This window comes from Python bivittatus, unplaced genomic scaffold, assembly GCF_059951505.1.
Source record: "Python bivittatus isolate LINGU-HERP-01145 unplaced genomic scaffold, Pbiv_v1 ctg000410_np1212, whole genome shotgun sequence".
NCBI classification, from domain to species: Eukaryota; Metazoa; Chordata; class Lepidosauria; order Squamata; family Pythonidae; genus Python; species Python bivittatus.
The window spans coordinates 14168066-14188277 of record NW_028277067.1 but is presented as its reverse complement, the minus strand read 5'-3'; the positions used below and the strand labels follow the sequence as shown (position 1 = coordinate 14188277).

Below are 20212 nucleotides of genomic sequence, written 5' to 3'. Positions count from 1 at the left end.
TCACAGTACTTAGTACTAGTACTGTGATTTGTTATATAATAATAGCAATACAAGCATATAACAGTAAAAATCACAACATATAAAACTATTACTTTCACATTATCTAACCCAAGCACTTTCATATTTAAACCAGGATCAGACACTACAACCAAAAACACTGGTTTTTCCAACTTCATAAATATGTTGAAAAAAGAAGCACAATTATTCCCCTTTATTTTGGTTTGGCCAAATCCCACCAGAAATGCTGTGTCCAGTTCTAGGCACCGCGCTTTAAGAAAATCCAGAGAACAGTTTCAGAAAAGGGCACTGAGGATGACTGGGGAGACTAGAAATCTGTCCTTTAAAGCAGGGTTCCTCAACCTCAGCAACTTTAAGATGGGTGGGCTTCAACTCCCAGCGTGCTGGGTGGGGAATTCCAGGAGTTGAAGTCCACCCATCTTAAAGTTGCTGAGGTTGAGGAACCCTGCTTTAAAAAGAGTCTGAAGGAGCTAGGACTGTTTAGCCCTGAGAAATGGCAAATGAGAAAGAATATGATAGTATTCTTCAAGTAACCAACAACATCATGAAGATCCCTTAATAACCATTTTTGAAGGACATGTCTTCATGAAGTTGCTTCCATCTCATCCCTCAACTTTATTTGTTCTAATGTAAAACAATTCATACCAGAGTTGTTGTTGTTCTCCCAACACAAATCTTGCCATACAGACTGCACAACACCATGTTAATGCTACTGGGGATGATGTGATCAGGGGTTGCAAACCACACAGTTCCTATTAGCTGTGGCCATGCCCCACCCAATGTGCTCACTGGGCACTGACCTCCTTGACCATTTTGGACTTGTTTTTGGGTGGAGGAGGGTTGGATAGAGGAATATTGATCTCATAGATGACTGAATGTGGATCTTCCAGGAAGTCAATATTCCCACGTCCAAACAAAAACACCCTCTATACACTTTAAACTGTATTTAAGCTTTATTCATTATATATTCTGTCACAAGTTAGAATATGATAGCTTGTACAGAATCATGTCATTTGCCATCCAAGTTCTCCCTACACATTTTAGATACAGAAGAAGCACAAAGAAAAAAAATACAGAAGCCCAGATCTGGCATAGCAGGTGAAAGGACAGGTGGGGGAGAGAACAGTGTTTTGCTGTTCTCTTTCACAGAGGGAAATTGGATCCCAGACTTCATTATTGGGGGGGGGGGATGTTCTTGATGACTAATTTCCTCCCTACACCTAAAGTCTTTGGCCACCAGTCCAGATAGCATCCTTGCAAGCCTTGGGCCCCAAAGCATAACAAACTAATTGCCAAATCATAACTACCTTTAATTATTGGCAGCTCTCCTTGAAGCGATCTTACCTTGCTTTGCTATCTATTACCACCATTCCACGCAACTGGGAGAGGCAAGCTTTAGCACCAAGGCTCATGACTCCTTGTTACTGTAATGCTGTATTTCTCCTGGGGTCATCCACACCCCAGAATGCTTCAGTATTTCTTTGGTGGTCAGGCTGTGCATGTTCTCTGTACTTCTTGTGTGAGTCATGCGCTCTTCCACGTGTTCTTCCTGCCTGTCAGACCACTTTGGGAGAGCAGATTGTGCCTGCAGCAAGGTGAAAGGCAATCTCTGAAGTCCAGTGAATCTTAATTTGGAATCCCACGAGTGATATGACTGGAACATCCACAGCTGTGTTAAAAAGGATTTTAAAGTAGTTCTCTCAAAGGCCAAATTTCTAATTCTTCAAGACCTTTGCACAAACAGCTTCATCTCCAAGATTCCAGAGGTGTCCCCGAAAGAGAAGTCACTTCCAGGAATCAGGGAGTGACCGTTTGTGGAGAGGCTGGGAAAGGAACAGAAGAGAGAGTAAAGAACCAATAGATAACAGGTGAGACAGTTGACAGCTTATCTCATAAACGGCCACTTAGCCCAGGTGGAAAGAAAGTGTTTCAGATCATTCAGAGGCACCGCCTTAATAATCTGTCTCTAAATGAGAGTTGGAAATTCCTCTTACAGTTTCCAAGATACTGCATTAACCCCGGGCTAGCATTAAAGATACCTTAGTGAAATCTGTGTCATTCTTGATTTCTTGATCTTGCACAATTGTGTGGGGCTTGACACAAGGAGAAGGATTATGCCTGAATCCATTCCCCTCACTTGTATGTTTTCCTTTTGTGCTTATATTTTCCTTTTGTCTTTTAGAAACAGGAAGGAGAAGGAGGGGGAGTCTATTATGAGGATCATCTTCGAGAAGAATATTGATCTCTTGATCTTCCATATCTTTCCTGAGATTGAAAGATCAATATTCCCATGGCTTAAACTTTTTAAAAGATTATGATTGTTGCAGTTTGGTAAGATATTGATAAAACCATCAGAGAAATAGTTGCTTTGGAGGTAGGTACTGACATAATGTAGGACAATTGATCTCCAAGGAGACCAGGAGACTTCTTAAAAAATATATATATATTCTTGCAAAAAACCGCATAAGGGGCAAAGGATGAAGCAGGAGGGATCAACCAAGTGGTTTTCTTTCCCACTGCCTTGAAATTGCCCTGCAATAAAAAAATGGAAAGACTGCAACGCTGCCCAGCCTTGGGGCCGAGACTCCGTAAAGCTCAGCCAAAAGCTCAGTGCAATTTATGTTGACATGTAATTTGACTTTTTTGCCAACTTAAGGACAAATGGAAAGCACGTTAAAGAGTCTGCAGCCCAGAAAAACGACAAGACTTGTTTTCTCCCATTCCAGAGCTCAAAACATGGAAGAATGGATTTGGGTAACAGGAAGGCCGATTCCAACTGAATGTTGGAACCACATTGACAACATCGTAACAGGAAGAGCAGTTTGGCAGTGGAACCAGCTCCTGTACATTGGATGTGCTTAAGTGGAGGCTAGAGAGCCATCCACAGCTGCTGCCCAGCCAGAAGCAATGGAAGGAAAAAAAATACCTTACTCTGCAACAAACAGGATTTCCATTCCGGGAATCAAAGGCTGAAGCAAGCAGCCACAGCAGGATTCTGCTTGTTGAAGAAATGGCAACTGGCTGCACGTTCATAAAAACGGAAGAGTGAGAGCCTGCCTAGGAACGTTCATTGGGGAGGTAGGAGGCCATCCGAGTTCTTCAGAGCTTTTGGTTTTACTTACCAATGGGAATATCAACCTCCTGGTAGACCTGAGGTCAGTCCTCCAGAGTCAGTATTCGCATGACTGAAGGAGGAGGAGGTGGAAGAGAAAATAAGTTGTGCTAGTGAGGTACTCTGGTAGCCAAGTGGTCTACTCTTGAAATAGGGCACTGTACCAGCTCTTGGGGGAAGATACTTATTCTTTAAAATCTATTACCAATCTCCTAAAAAGTCCAGCAGATGTTTCACCCATAAGCCTCTGCTCCAGTTCTCAAGAGGGCAGATGGAGGGCACACTTCTCTCATAGTTATTTACAGCAGCTCCAACTGATGCTGGTGCCATTGTGGGAGTTGGTACCCAATCCCTGCTTTTGTCCACCTCCCCCCTCCAGCCCATCTTGGCAGATGCTCAAAAAAATACATAAAATGATCCCACACCCTTGGCCAACTGCCTCGAACCACTTCCTCCTTGCAGGTGCTCCAATCTCAGGAGGGTGCGGTGGTTTGTGGTTCTCGAAGTAGCTCTTGGGAGAGGGTGGGGTCTCTGAATAAACAGGAACTAAGAACAGAGCCAACTCTGAGAAAAAAAGCACCTTAGTAAACAGGACCACATTTCCCTGGGCAGAAAATTGGTTCAACTGTGGGCATCATTTGGGAATCCAAGAGTTGGAAGAGCTATTGCCATTTTCACCACCTGTTTCCTAGTGCCCATTTTTAAAGGAAGACCATGATTTTTTACAGACCATTGGTCTAAAATGCACTTGTGCCCAGTTGGAATTCAACTGATACAGTACATTTTTCCCACCCGCATGGAGCTGCAATACTAGGAATTGCTTTGCATATTATACTTCTGCAACTGTTAAAAGCATAATATATAGTTGTATTACAAAATCAAAGAGAATATGATTACATTGGGGCAGAGAACATTCCCACTTCTTCCAACCCATACTCTTAGTGGGTCATATCCAAATTCAGTCTTTTTTCCTACCTATTCTGGAGACTACAAATACAGGTTTTGTGCTGTAGGTATTAAACCAATGGGTAGATTAAATGTACTGACCAGAACTCACATTAGTCAGGTTTGCTGGTGATATCCCTGGAGAAAAATTACTAGAAGTATAACATTTTGTTGATTAATACATCTCCAGTTTTCTTGGAGATGGTATCATTTAGAATTTTGAGGACATGTTGTGATTTTGGGAGGTAAGACAGCATTCATGAGAAACCTGCCAGTTCACAAAGTATTTGCCAAGGTCTTGGGCTAAAAAGTTAGGTGAGGGAGGGCACCATGTTGGGGATCTAGTATGGAGGTTTGTAATCCAACACACAGAAGGTACCAAGTTGAGGAAAGCTGGATTAATTAGTTAAGAAGAGTGTGTGATTATAAGCAAAGAAAATGTTGTCATTGATTTGACCAGGTTTTTAAAAATTCCTTACAGTCACTTTTAATACAAGTTCTTGAAAAAATGGTAGCTGAAAAACTGGTTCAGCTCCACTAGCTGTTGAAATCAGGACATGTCTAATAAAAATGCAAAGCACAGGTGTGTGTGCATATACCAGTTTTTATTTTTTGTCATACGCACATGTAAACCATTAACTTGACTAAAAGAGAGATGCATAACCTTAAGGGTCACATATGGTATCCAAAAATCTTGAGCGTGACCCCTAGAGTCTTCCAAAAGTTGTTTTGAAATCATAATTTTAAATGTGAAAATCAATAAAGGAAAAAACATTTTTTAATTTTACGTTGTGTTATTCATATCTCAGCTTGGTTGTTTGATTGCAGACATTTCATCACCCAGCTAGTTGGGTAACAAAACATCTGCAATCAAACAACCAAGCTCAGAGAGCTTGGTGTGCATATACCAGTTTTTATTTTTTGTCGTATGCACATGTATTTGACTAAAAGAGAGATGCATAACCTTAAGGGTTAGATATGGTATCCAAAAATCTTGAGCGTGACCCCTAGAGTCTTCCGAAAGTTGTTTTGAAATCATAATTTTAAATGTGAAAATCAATAAAGGGAAAAACATTTTTTAATTTTATGTTGTGGTATTCATATCTCAGCTTGGTTGTTTGATTGCAGATGCTTCATCACCCAACTAGTCGGGTAATGAAACATCTGTAATCAAACAACCAAGTTCAGAGAGCACCAAGGACATCACAGTTCAACCCTGAGCTTCTATTGGTATTCATATCTCAATTTTTCTCTGGGAGTCCACGATGACTTTTATGGCAGAGTCTCCCCTCACTTTATCCTCATAACAAAAAAACCCTAAGCCAGGTCGAGTTAAGCCTAGTTCAAAGTTATCAACATAAAATTAATATAATATATTACATTTTAATTAAATTTAAATGTTAACCACATCAATTTTTTTTTCTTTTTATTCTGTTCCCACTCATTATTTTCAGAGTATGGCTCCTAATCAGTCACTTAAAGCTTTGCACAACTTTTGGCCTAGGAAAAAAAATAAATAACATTGTGCTAACCAAAAAGTATTATTTTTTTCCCCATAAATAATGCTTCCAGCTTCCCCACCCTCCCTTCACTGGAGATATAGCTGGATGAGATCTATTTTACAGATGAGAATTAGAAGGAAACAGCCCTACGCCTTGTCCAGTCAAAAGGTCCTCGCTGTTGGTGAGAGGTTAATTTCTAGCGCAAGAAAAGCATTTCACAAATGTTTTTGAACCTTCCCAGATGCTCCTGAGAAGTCTGTTCTATTGTTTGCAATTCCCAAGAGAATTGATCTGCAGGGCTCTTTCTATTTTGAAATCGGGCATGGAAATGGAATACGGCTACAGTATAAAGAAGAAAAGCATTCCATTTGTCCCCGTAGTGCTGGACTCTCCAGTCCCAATGGCCAGTGTGAGTTGAGGACCAATAACTTCTGGAGGCCCACTGGGTTGCCATGCCTGCACCCAGCTGCAGAATTCCATAGTATGGAAGCCATGGATTTTTCTTCTCTTCTTATTCGTGTTGCATCCAATCTCCAACATGAGCTCATCAGGTCCCTGTTATTAGAGAGCAGGAGTAGCCCCAATGCTTGAACCCAGGAAACATATTTGAGTTCTGCATCTCCCTTCCTCGCTCCCTCCCCCAGTCTGTGTCCTGCAGCCTGGATACAAACCCATTACCTTTGCATAAGTTCATAGACTTTTCTTTGCCTCATTTATTCTTGTTTCCTGTTATAAAAAAAATCTGGAGCAGACTACAATTGCACAGCCATTCAAGCGATGCATAGAAGTTAGTATGTCTTGTACCAACAACAGTCTTCATGTGGTTTGGAGCCCCGAGACTCACATCCCTCTGTTGTTCAGCACCCCAAACCACAGGCTTTGCTAAAAGCAAGGCAGACTGAGAGGTGAGAGATGTTTGCTGAGCAAAATATAGGGCAATACAATAGAAAGCACTATTCTGATACCCGAGGCACTGCCGAGCGAGCTAGAGGCAACCTTAACAGTAACATGTAACTGACAGATTTCTAAACTTCCTGCACAACATCCAAACCTGAAATCAAACTGAATGCACTTGCAGAAAACTTGGATATTGAGTTTTCCTTTGTTTTATGCAGCTTTAATATGTGTGTACTACATTTTTGCTTTGTCATGATACATTCTCTCTCCCTCCCTCCCTCCCTCTTTTTATCTCTCCCACCCCACCTCGCTACCCCCGGTTCTGCAGGAAGACCATATTGCCTAAAAGTGGGATGGCGTGACTGCATTCTTCACATGTGCACGCGTGCATGTGCACACACAACACACACATACAGAGTATTATGTACACAGGTCCTTTATTAACACACATGAAACCGTGTGAATTTACAAGTAGTTTGTGTGTGTGTGTAAGGGGTTAGGGGGAGGGCAAAGGTCCCAGGCTCTGAGACCCATGTAAAATCCAGCTAAATGAATTCCATGCAGGGAAGAAAATACGCGGGCCGGGGGAGACAGCAGAAGCTAGGATATGGGGAAGGGTTTAAAGGGCAATATTGTAAAAACCACTGAATATCACACATCAAGGAAGTAACACTGGTAACCTTTGCACCACTTAATTCTCCCATGGTACTGTAGGAGGGTTTTTCATCCCCACAATCCTTTGCAGTAGTGTGCACAAAGTAGGGGTGGTACTCTTTCCCTACAGACTTTTGCAACAGGTCGAAAGAGATGTGGTGCGTACTTTGCCTCCCACGAACTTTCTTGTGCTTCCCGCTGCATACAATCCAATCATTTCACAGGATTCCCATTTGAAAGGTGGGACAGAACTCAAATAAATAAATAAATAAATAAATAAATAGATAAATAGATAAATAGATAAATAGATAAATAGTAAGGAAGTACAGTAAATGAATAAATGAACATCACTGATACCTTTTTCAGCTTGTGCTAAGCTTTAGTGCCCAAGGTTCCAACTTATTTTCTTTTATACCTACTTTCTTTTATTCTCATTTTCTGTCATTTGCATCCATTGCTGCGAGGGACACTCGTTCTTTTTTGCCCCCCTCCCCTCCTCCCCAAATCCTTTATACTGGATTCCCCCAAGGATACTGGTTTTCCTTCTCTTTCCAGCACTTTTTTCCCCTTGCTGTCTTCGCTGGGAGCCAAACGAGGTGTCTGCAGGGTCTGGTAAAAATAAAAGTCAAGATGGAGGATGCAGCAGTGTGATGGGAGCTTGGCCTCCATCTTGATTTCTTTGACCAGGCCCTGCAGACCCCTCTAGAGCCGAATAAGGGGAGGGAAAGGAGGCTTACAGGACAGAATGCCAACTGGGCAAAGGAAGGCAACGGAGCGGCTGTAGGTGCACACAGATGTTGAGAAAGGCAGGAGAAGCTTTAGACCAATGTTTTTCAACCTTGGCAACTTTAAGATGAGTGGACTTCCACTTCCAGAATTCCCCAGCCAGCATGCTAGCTGGGGAATTCTGGAAGTCCACACATTTCAAAGTTGCCAAAGTTGAAAAATACTGCTTTAGAACCGAGACAGATATGGTTGCCTAACTTAGAGATCCAAAGGGGGAAGGGTAGCTAAGCTCTCCCTCTCTCCCATCCCCTCCCCAAGATTTTTTCACCCACTCCCATATTTCCCCTTGCAGAGGAAAACCCCTTTTCTCTCCTTTAACCTTCCCTTCCTTTTTCGCTTGGTTGTTTTCTTCCTACTCCACTTTGGTGCTCATTGCAGCCGCGGCCAATACTGGGCAAGATCAGAGTCCCCACCTGGGACTTGTACGGGAACTGACACTCCCGGAGAGATTAACCCTAGAAAGAGAGACAGATTGTCAGGGGGGTGGGGGAGAGTCTTCTCCGAATGTTTCAGAGTGCAGAATTCTGAACCCAGGCTTTCCAGCTTAGAGAAATGACAGAGCCCCAGAGAAATTTCTGGGCCCCTGGAATAAAATGTGTGCATCAGTTGCCACAGCTGCATTCTTAACAACCGTTTAAGAGGACGGGCAGGTCCATACACTATCTGCTGTTTGCATCAGGAAGGAGGTGAAATATACATCTCTAGGGCCTCTACTTTCACACAAAACACTCTTGCTTTGAGCCCAGATCCAGGCAGATGGTTACATATATAGAAGCAGGCTTTCCACTTCATAATGTCACAGCTTGCTTGCTTGCTTTTCCTTCCTTCCTTCCTTCCTTCCTTCCTTCCTTCCTTCCTTCCTTCCTTCCTTCCTTCCTTCCTTCCTTCCTTCCTTCCTTCCTTCCTTCCTTCCTTCCTTCCTTCCTTCCTTCCTTCCCCTCCCCTCCCCTCCCCTCCCCTCCCCTCCTTCTCCTGCAGTTTTTCCCCCAAAGGTGCTAGTATCACTTAGTAACAATGAGTTGAAAAAAATGAAATAGGCAATTTGCAGCCAAAACCCATTCATAATTACTCTGCTTTGTGCACTAGGAATTGCTAGAATGAGTCTTAGAGAGTCACTGAAAAACTCACACAAGGTGAAGAGCAATAAAGATAATTCTGTGTATTCTATTTTGATTATAAGGTTGGAAGAAATAATAGCTGCAACAACAACAACGCCTTCCCATCTAAACAGGGATGAAGTAGCAAATTTGTTTCTCAAAAGCAATTTCTCTCTGCTCGATTTCTTTGGCAGACTTTGACATTTTTTGTTCACTTCTTTTCCTTTTTTTCTTTCCTGAGGCTGAAAATTGCCTTGTGGTCTCTATAAAGGAAGACTCTGACACCCAGTGCGGTAGCTAAAATTATGCTTGATGAGTAAGTATTGCCCTTAATGAAAGAAAAATGAAACTAGCACATGTTTAATGATTTCTCCATGACCATGAGGCTAGAAATAGGCATCTTCTCTTTTGTTTTTGAAATACATTAAAACGAAGGTTTTCAGAAATTCACACAAGCAGATGTGTTCTACCTACCACAGTGTAAGAATCACTTCCCAGATTCTCATTGTCTCTGCTGGCATTTCATACATCCTTTCATTTGCTATGGCCATCTTGATTGCCCAGTTGCCAAGTTTTCTTACTATCAATTCTGTTTACCCCCCATCCCAAGAGCTCTGTTTCCATCTCACCCGGTCCCAATCCCACTTGCCGTGTGCCCATCCCATTACCGGTAGAGGTCCCACTGCTGGAGTTCAGACTATGAGAGGGGAGCTGGGAGGGCGTGTATGAATCATAACTTCGCACCGATGGGCTGCCAGGAATCATGCAGGAATAAGGCGATGTCTGGCTGGCAACAGGGGGCACTGCCTGCTAATGAGTGCCAAAGGATATGCAACAGGGAAAGAAAAAAAAGGATATTAATGTTTCTGGTGAATCAGCATTGGTCATCTGCAACCCCCACCTGGCGCTATTCAAGAATTGTCTAGTTCCTTTTAAGCTCACCTGAATAGGGAGGCTGTTGTTGGCCATGGAGAAGGGGGGTAAAGGTGGGAGAGAACCATAGCTGTTGCTGAGGACACTTTCCGAATGGCCCAACATTGCACCTGGAAAAGAGAAGAGAGATGCGATTGAGGAGAATGGTGCATCAAGGCAGCAAATTAAGAAACAGTCCAAGAACTGTTCAGTAGAATGAGGAGGTGTGTTCTTAAAAGTCACCCAGTTGGCTATCAGTTTTGGCAATGAGTGAATAGCAGGGATTACTATGGAAACAGTGATCCTTTAAGTCCAACATCTAAATATACCTAATGGCACCAATGTTTCCAAAGGGTACATGGTACCTTGCTGACTTATGCCTCTTAGGAAGACCCCGGGAATAGGTGGGGAATGAATGAGCTGGTTGGGGACAGGGCCCTCACCTGACCCTATAGGCTGGGGGAGTGACTGGTAGACAGCACTGCCCACAGCGCCAAAACTGCTGTTTATGATCAGATGCCCCCCAGTGCCACCTGCTTGGCGCCTCTGGCTCCGCAGTTTCTCTTCCCGACGCCATTTAGCTCGACGGTTGGAGAACCAGACCTGGAAAAATAAGGAAAGGGACTATATTGCCCAAGAGAACCGGGAAAGTAATGGTAGATAGCCATTGCCCATTTGTTTCTTGGTAAACTTGGTAAAAGGGCATCTCATTTACCTGGATCCGGGCTTCAGGGAGATCAATTTTTGCTGCCAAGCGTTCACGGGCAAAGACATCAGGGTAATGAGTACGCTCAAATTCTGAAGGAGATTTAAGTAGGCAGGTGTCAAAATGTTGAAGAGAGATCTTCCTCTTTACCCAACACTTACAGTTCTTAATAAAGTAATATTTTCAAGCACTCACACTCTAGAAGACACCTTACGGGTGCACACTTCCCCTTGTCATTTTGATACTTGGATTCCAAAGTACAGTTGTTTCATATGCAATTCTCCTTTCCTTTTAGTTCTCTTATAGTAACCAGCAGTAGAATATGTATTAAAAAGTTAGTCTTCCTTCAATATTAGGCTATCATCTGGTCACCCCAGCTTTCAGACTTCCACTGGAATTCAACAAGACTGCAAATGTTATGTCCAGTGCTACCCATTTACTGTCCACCATCTGTTCCAGTGTTTTTCAAACTGGGCAACTTTAAGACGTGTGGACTTCAACTCCCAGAATTCCCCAGCCTGGGGAATTCTGGGAATCAAAGTGCACACGTCTTAAAGTTGCCCAGTTTGAAAAACACAGATTTATTGCATTCTATGCTTCTAGTACAATGCATGATTTTTAAATAGCATGGCTTATAACGCGTGGCAAGAAAAAAAAAGCTTATTACGTAGGCTGCAATACTGCTTATGCCCACCAGATGGCCATGCCTGTCTTTTCCCTTCTCATCCCCATTCTGATTTAGAGCACCTTGACATGGGATTACCAACTCTGGACTTTAAAATAATCTGACATGATTAGTAGAATGCCTCTAAGCATATGCAGTTACTGTTACTTTAAAAACAATGCCCATGTCTAGGTTTTGGAAACAAATGAAAATATACCTCTAAACCAGAGTTTCTCAACCTTGGCAACTTTAAGACGTGTAGACTTCAACTCCCAGAATTCCCCAGCCAGCATATGCTGGCTGGGGATTTCTGGGAGTTGAAGTCTACACATCTTAAAGTTGCCAAGGATGAGAAACCCTGCTCTAAACAGTAGGTCACAGTTGTTTCAAAGCAATGTCCTAACAAAGAGATTAGAGGATGTCAGTGAAATTATTATGTGTAATCTAGTGCTCTCCAATCTTCTATGATTCCTATATGGCACGACTACCACCCTACTGAAAGGATTTCCCACAACCTTTGGCTTTGCACGGTCGACATGTAGAGCATCTGAGTGGATGTGAAACCTGCATCGATTCCGTAGATGCAACTTTTGTGGACAGATGCATTCTCCCTTTAGCAAAATCCTCAGATTTATTCCCTGGTATCTTTGGGTTAGAACCAGAAAAAATCCTGTGTGAAGCCTTGGAGACCCATAATGCTAGCTTAGATGGCCTGATGATCTGATGCATAAAAGGCAACTTCCTCTGTTCCAGGAAGTTCCTCCCAGCTGCCTTGAGCTGCATGTCTGTGCCTGTTGGATTGGCTATACCTGTGATATGGCAACAGGTCCCTAGGAAGACTGTACAGCCAAAGTTACTAACCTCTCCTCACACCTCTTGTTGTTGTTCAGTCATTAAGTCATGTCCGACTCTTCGTGACCCCATGAACCATATCGTGCCAGGCCTTCCTGTCCTTCACTGCCTCCCTGAGTTTGCTCAGTTTCATGCTCATTGCTTCAGTGATGCTATCTAACCATCTCATCCTCTGCCGTCCTCTTCTCCTTTTGCCTTCAATCTTTCCCAGCATCAGGGTCTTCTCCAAAGAGTCCTCTCTTCACATTAGGTGACCAAAGTATCTGAGCTTGAGCTTCATAATTGATCCTTCCAATGAGCAGTCAGGGTTGATTTCCTTTAAGATTGACTGGTTTGACCTCCTAGCAGTCCAGGGGACTCTTAAGAGTCTTCTCCAGCACCACAGTTCAAAGGCATCAATTCTTCAGCGCTCTGCCTTTTTTATGGTCCAGCTCTCACAGCCATACATTACTACCTCACACCTCTTATTAAAGGCAAATGCCACATGCTAGTAAAGTATTACGTGTTTGTTTGAATCAGCCTCTTAGTGCACTTGCACAGAATGCAATAGGGCACATGTGCATGCTGGCTATAAAAGCACTGACATTCCCCCTCTCCTAATTTGACAGCCTCCTGTTCAAATTACCCCAGAGATGAAATTCCCCCCAATTGGCCACCGCGCCTGGCATCAGAGAGCAACCCCCGCTTCCTCCTTGCCTTACCTTTCTCCAGCGCCTCTATTTGCTCCTGTGTAAAAGAAGTTCGGTTCCTTTGCAATTTGCGCTTCAGTTGCAAACGGATTTGGGACTCGTCTAGATCTTGGCTGCTGCCTCCTTGGGGGTGCTCAGGATCCAAGCTACTTTCCAGCTGCTGACAGCTGTCTGGGGAGGTAGAGTAGAGAACAATGTGCAGGGTAGAGTTAATAACAGCCTTCCCCAACCTGGCGCTCTTCAGATAGGCTTGACCGTGTGATGCATTGCCTGTGAGATATGGGAGTTGTAGTCCTCTATGACACCAAGTTCCCAGGTGAGAAACTGATGGTTTAGAAATTGGAGCAGAGATGGAAAGAAAGAAAGAAATCCTTTCCACATTGCTGTTTTTACTTATTTATGTATTAGATTTATATCCTGCCTTTATTTGTACAACTCAAGGTGATATAGTAATGTGCTCTCTTTTTATTTGCTCCACAACAGTAACTCTGTGAGATAGATTGGACTGAGAATGAGTGGCCCAAGATCACCCAGCTGCTTTTGTGCCTAACCACTAGACCCAACTGTCTCTCCAAGCCCGCAGAAACATTTTGAACTGACTTATGGTGGTCATCACCCGCACCAGTCTTTAAATGCTGCTTGAGCCAACCAGTGCTCCTTCTGCCGACCAGGAGGGGAGCGTGAAAATCAGCATCAAGCTAGCCCCCTCCCCAGTTATGGGTCTTTTTTGCTTGGCATCAGAATCATAGGCAAAGCATAGGGGCTTAGAGTAGCAGTCCAGACCTTCTGCTGGAGATTCAGATTCAGTGTGTTTCCTGCTGGAATGCAGCTGATCTGGAAATAAATGGGCCCCGTGCCATAACTAACCTGCATAATTGTGCTGATGTGAAGATCGTTAACTTTCTTTGCACTTCCTCCTATTCTAAATTGTTCCTCTCTCCTGCATAGCAGCTTGCTCTAATGCAGTGTTTCTCAACTTTGGCGACTTTAAGCTGTGCGGACTTCAACTCCCAGAATTCCCCAGCCAGCATTGCTGGCTGGGGAATTCTGGGAGTTGAAGTCCGCACAGCTTAAAGTCGCCAAGGTTGAGAAACACTGCTTTAATGGATGAGTCAGGGCACCCTCAACCAATGCTGGTTAAGGTTCATGTGCTGACCAGTTTGTACAATATCTGGTGAGGAAGCACCTGATTGTAAAAGGAAAAGAGAAAAATGTAGCCACAAGGTGCTGCTTGAGTGGGAATCCATCTGAACTCCTATATTCAAGCACAACTGCTTTTCTTCCATTTCCAACCTCTCCTCCTCTTTTCCAGGTTCCCCTTTCCTCTGTAATATTAGGGTCCAGTTGAGGGATATCCTACCCAATTCACGTTCTTTGCAAACTCACCAAACGCAGACGTGAAAGAAATCTGAATAATTTTGCTCCAATCACAGACTGTGAGATTTTAGTGCAGGGTGTAAAGCCTTGCACGAATTCATAGACATCTAAGGAAGTTCTGGATGCTCTTGGCATTTAAAAGAATGGACTGCTGGAAAGTCTTAAGAGAGGCATGGAGGGTTAGTGTTGGCATCCCTGAGCGTTTGCTCAGCTCCACATCAAATGCTTTGCATGGGCCTAGCCACAAGTAACTGGGCCAAGCCTCCATTTCAATTTCCCACAATGCTCTGGTTTCAAGTCAGAGTCAGTGGGTATAGCCATCGGCAGCTAGGGGTGTGAGGGAGTTTTGGAGCATTGTAACACCGCTGTTACTGCCCCTTGCCTGGGGTTACAAAGATTGGACTCACAGAAGGAAGATGAATACTTTTGCTCGGGGCACGCTTGAACAACAGGGTCTGCAGGAGGGGGCAAGGGGAGACCAAATGACAAACGTAGCCGTGCAGTGCAAGCCCTGATCCTTTCGTATGTGTGCACAATGTTGCCTGCACGTACAAAAAAGGGTGGATTTTGCAGGGTGATGCTGTTGTTCTGCAGCAAGATCCTGCAGCCACAACTGTCCTTGAGCCTAGATGCAGCCCTGGTGATGTGAGAACTGCTTCTCACGCTGATAGGAAACCAACTAGCCAATTTCCAAACAATCAACAGATACAGGCTGCCTCACCTTCCTCAAAGAGTCAAGCACCTCTCCTTTACACAGAAAAAGGAAGAGAAAACAAACCAGAATCTCACCACCTAAAACTGCCTATATATAGATTTCTTATTTGAAAGTATATTCACTGGAATTCCTATGCTATCGCTTTAACCTTCTTTCTAGCAAATATTGCTAATCAGAACTCTGCATGACTTTCTCTTCAAATGAACTGTTTCCAGTCAGGTTGCTACAAGAGAAATCTGGCATGTGGTAGCTCTGTCCCCTCATCCCTGACCCTCATGTGCGGCCCCCAGTTTTGTCCCCCGATGGAAAACTGACACTCTCCTCTGGCTTCTTAGCTTCCTCCCACCCCAGGCCTTCCATTCTTCCTGTCTGACTCTGTGGTGTGACAACTGTTTATTAATAGTTTATAAAGTGTGTTAAGAAATCGTTAATCCATGACTGCACACTCACAGTGAAGACAGATTCTTCGTTCTAGTTCACTGTAATGGGGGCAGAACTATCCTTACTCCCCCCACCTCCATCCATGACGCATGACATAACAAAATATAATGCATGCACAGTGACTCAAGACCAGAAGGGACAACAAACGGAGAGATATGAAGGCGGTCTTGGTCTCTCTGGGGGTTGAATAGAAGAAGCCTTCATTTCCTAAGATTGGATGCAGTCTTTATATATCTATGTGTACTGCGGGAATCTTGGTCTCTCTGAGACAGGAAGGTTTCTTTCTGGTTGGCCCAGAATACAACCTTCAGGGGAACTGGTGACAGTTGTTTGGGGACTTGAAGCCTGTGCGAAAGGGATAATGGATGGGTGGCAACTGGGGGTTTGGGGGAACCCACAAGAGCTTAACCTTTTATCCAAGGGGAGCTCTAGCCTGAGCAATGACCTTTCTGTGCTTCTACAAAGCCAGGCACTCAGATCTCCGCAGGCAATGCAAAGCCACAGCATCAGCCAGAGTGCCTTAATGTGAGATGACAGGGCCTTCTCCCTCCCCCAGATTCTTCTAACTGTTTGCAGCCCCTGCAGCAAAGAGATCCAAAATGCCTCATTGGTGAAGAATATTTCTGCTTGGCCCTGGCCCAGATACAGGGTTGTCAGGGTCTGTCCTTACTCCCCCCGCCCCCGCCACCTCAACCAGCCTGCCTCTCCCCCCCTCCCCATCCTCCCATATCCCCCTCAGTTCTATTTTTGCTGAGATATCTTTGCAAAATGCAAAGGGAGGAAACACACTTGCATACACCCAAAGGGGAAATGGGGCAGGAGGGTTGGGGTGGTGAGGTGGAGGAGAGAAGGGAAGTGTGGGGAGAGAAGGCCTCGAACTGTATCTAAAATCAGCACAAATGGAGAAGTTGGGCGGAAGGAGGGCCGCCTGCTTTTATGCCTTGGCAACCACAACAGCAAGGGCTTTCTCCATGGATGCGGGTCATATGATGGGACTGAGAACATCAGAATAGGATGCGCACACATACGGCAGTTAACACAGCCTTCCCAAACTTGTCAACTTCCAAGTGTCTTGAATAATTCTCAGAATCCGCAAGTTGGGTTGGCTACAGATTCTGATACTTCTGCTCCTGGCCCTCTGAATGCTCCAGGTTGGGCAAAGCCAATCAAAGGCATTAGGAATTAGGCTACATCCCTAAGGACATCTACCCTAGGTTTCACATGGGCAGGATTGTCCATGGGCCTCCAGGCTAGATCACACAATGCAGTCAATCATCAGGCATGTTTTCAAGATAATTAATTATTCTAGCTTTTTGGGAGACAGGGACAGTCTTGAGGTGTGTAGCACTTGTTAGGCTTTTTGTCACCAATTATCTTGGAGGGAAGTCAAGTAACTGGCAACATCTGGGAGCAGAGGTGAGAGAAGCAGGAGAGGGACTGGCAATGAGACAGCAAAGTTCATGCTGGTATTTTATTTCTGCTGTGTCAAATAGGATGGAGAACACATCAGCTCAGCTGTGGGGAAAGTCCCGTAGTGAGTGGGCAGAAGACCCAGTGGAGTAGCACCACTACAGCTTTTTATTAATAGTAGATATTCAGTTCAGCTGTTTAATGTTGATGGTTGAAAAGAAGCAATACTATGTGACTCAACCATTGGGTAGCAGCAGTCAACAAGGATGATTGTGGTTTGAGGTGGGGTGGGATGGCAGCAGTGTTTATGAATTGTCTCACCATGGAGCAGCAAACAACAGGAGCAAACTATTGGAGTGGAAGGATCTTGGAATTTCAGCAATAATAGCCTAACATTAAGGTCCACACTTATCTTAGAGCAATCCCACATTTTGCCCATCAGTCTCCCCAGGGATTACTCTAGGGCAGTGTTTCTCAACCATAGCAACTTTAAGATAAGTGGACTTCAACTCCCAGAATTCCCCAGCCAGGATGGCTGGCTGGGGAATTTGGGAGTTGAAGTCCACGTATTTTAAAAGTTGCCAAGGTCGAGAAACACTACTATAGGGATTGTTTCTGATTTATATTCCATTTTCCCCCTACTTACACTCAGATAGATAAGAGTTTTTCAGAATGCAAAAGGGTCCTTCTGAATCTCAGTGGAGACTATGAAAGGGTGCGGTGCAAAGAGCTATGTATCTACCAGGCTGTATGAACAACTAGTAAGCGGGAAGGGATCAAAAAAGTCAAGACACCATAACCGTACAATGAAAGCCCCACCCATTTTATATATGTAAAAAGGGATAGAGCTTCAGTGGCATGATCATGATTGCCACCTTGACTTTTCTAACTGCTTCCATGGACAACCCTGTCTAGGTACTGCTAGGTAGCACAATGTTCAGCTCTAGTAGGCGTATTTAATTATCTTACAGAGAAGGGTCCCACTACCTTCTTGTCTTATGTGCTAATGCCCTTAGCTTTGATTTTGAAGTCAGCAGCTAAGGTTCATCGGGGGGAGGGGGGGCTCTATTTCCTCAGCCTTAAAATACAAACTGTGGGCCCATTCATTTCCACTCAGCGGAAAATGTTTCCGTTCAGGGCATACCACCCTTTTGCCCATGTGCTTTGGGGTCAAAAAGAAGGTATACTTTTTTGCTGCTGCCACCTAGAGTTTGCTACCAAGAAACAAATGCTCAAAGGGAATGAGAAAGTCTAGTGTTCCTGCATGCTCAGCTCTCTCTTGCAAGAGAAGTAGCAACACACTACTGAAAAGCGAGCTTTGAGGAATTCGTAAGCACCAAATAATAAATTGGAGGAGGTGTGAGATACGTATTAGGTTGCCTCATCCGCTGGATAATCAGCCCACATTATTCTAATTGAAAGTAATTTGGAGTAATTATTTGAGGTCTGCAACATAAGAAAATAAAATGAGTCCTTCTCATTCATTGTTGCTTCCCACAGTGGCCCATCAAGTGCTCCAGGAAACCCTTAAGCTAGGCATGAAAGCATTCGTTCTCCCTCTTGTCCCTCTCATTCATCTTCACGGAGGAGAATTCAACGACACACTGCCTTTGAAGTTTCTTTTAACATTTAAGATTTTCTTTTAATTTGTGATAACCTCTGGATATGCTGGTGTGACTCACCAGTGCTCTCTAGAGCATCTAGGAAGTGATGCCAAGATCTTCGATTTTGGCAGGCAAGAAAGCCATGCTGTATCAAGCTGAAGGCCTGCCCAATCTCACTGGTTATTCCACATGCCAGTCAAGCAGAAGATAAGCACAAGAACCCCCTCCCAGTCCAGTCATGGTTGGGCAAACTGGGTTTAGAGCAGTGAGGAGCCAACTATGGCCTAATATCCCCAAAGCCATCTCCAGCCCCATTTCTGGAGCCCCCAAAGCATCCAAGCACAGACTGTGCAAATCATGTGCTTGGGAATTCAAAGCACTTCCTATTTCACCTGCTCCATCAAACGCTCCTTCTATGGAGTTTGTCCAAAATGTGAACCAAGTTCTTGTCAGCTTTTTCCTCAGTTGGTGGAACAGTCAATTAGTAATCAGAGAGACTGTGATGCTGAGTGAACAAAGGATTTACCTGGCAGAAATAGGGACTGGGAAGCAGAGAGTTTGGGGGAAAATCCAAGGGCATTCCCAGCACTGATATTTGATATGAGAAGATTTGGAGGTCCTGATCAAATTCCGTTTAGAAGATTACTCGATCAAGAGGAAGTCAGCAGCAGCAGCACCAGATGGCAGGTCACACTACTGTTTACATTTCTACAATGCCTTCAACTGACTCTCCACTCAGGCATTGTGGGAAATTGAAATTGTGATTAAAAACAACCCCCTAGTAACCGGAGTTATGAATTAGCAGTGGTCCCTACCAAGGTGTTTTTGTGTGCTGGTGAATACCAGTAGATACCAGGTAGTGATACTGGTCCTGGAGGTGGAACAAGCAACTTTATTTAGTAGGAGAAGGCAGTGGGCTGATCTTGGCCCACTCCAGATGTTAGCTGGATAGGGTGATTAATGAAGAAATGCTTGAGGCCCCTGGAATGGCTACCACGGTCATTGCTGAGAATTCTGGAAGTCTACCCATGTAGAAGGCCCCCATGCTGGGAAGGCTGTATTTAATACCTCTTAGCTATAATAAAGCACAGAATCAACTATTTGGAAGCTGAAAAGAAGATACACTCTAGGAAAAGCAGTTTGGAGCAACAGAGAAATTCCCTTCTGCTTCTCCACTCTACATTCCCAATCTCAAAGTTGGACATATTGAACTAACTAGCTCCTAAGAAAGCCCAAGGGAAAGGGCAATGCATGTTGTGTGTGTGTGTCTGTGTGTGCATGCACACACAGACACATATATAGAGGAATTTCATACCAGAGTTGAGTGATCCTGTCACCAAACTGTCTTGGTACCACTCCTGACGACTACCCCATGTGCTGTTTTGTATATTCAGCATTCTGCTCTTCTCATACATGCCATCCACCCCCATGGAATGGGGCTGAAGACCAGAGGGGCAGGAAGAAGGAAGGTGGAGTCAGTAGATAGAAGTTCCCCCACCTGGAGGACTGCAAGCTGCAGGGTACACACCCTGCCTTGTATAAACCTGCAAAAGAGAGAGAGAGAGAGAGAGAGAGAGAGAGAAGAAAGAATTAAGAAACATCTGGGGGAGATAGGCGGCATATAAATTTAATAAATAAATAAATAAATAAATAAATAAATAAATAGTTGCTAGATCATATTTTCAAATTCCAGATAACCCATGCTTCTTTAATCAGGCAATGCATTTTCAGCGACTAAGAAAACATTATTATTTTTATAATTCTCCTTCATGTCCACAGCAGGCCTTTAACTCTGTGAGCAAGTGCTTTGTGGGTAGAGGATTACTCTAGA

General features: G+C 43.9%; 1 protein-coding gene across 1 annotated transcript; it reads right to left on the bottom strand.

Moving 5' to 3' along the window:
- Window positions 1-7578: 7578 nt before the first annotated feature.
- Window positions 7579-19925, bottom strand: LOC103061578 (paired box protein Pax-6-like). The gene is made up of 7 exons (XM_007424139.3): window positions 19697-19925; window positions 12847-13005; window positions 10639-10721; window positions 10367-10526; window positions 9954-10054; window positions 9680-9821; window positions 7579-8369 (listed from the first exon to the last, which is right to left on the bottom strand). Exons 1-7 carry the CDS (start codon window positions 19809-19811, stop codon window positions 8284-8286), a joined length of 846 nt encoding a protein of 281 aa, XP_007424201.1. The 5' UTR covers window positions 19812-19925; the 3' UTR covers window positions 7579-8283.
- Between the last annotated feature and the right edge of the window lie 287 nt (window positions 19926-20212).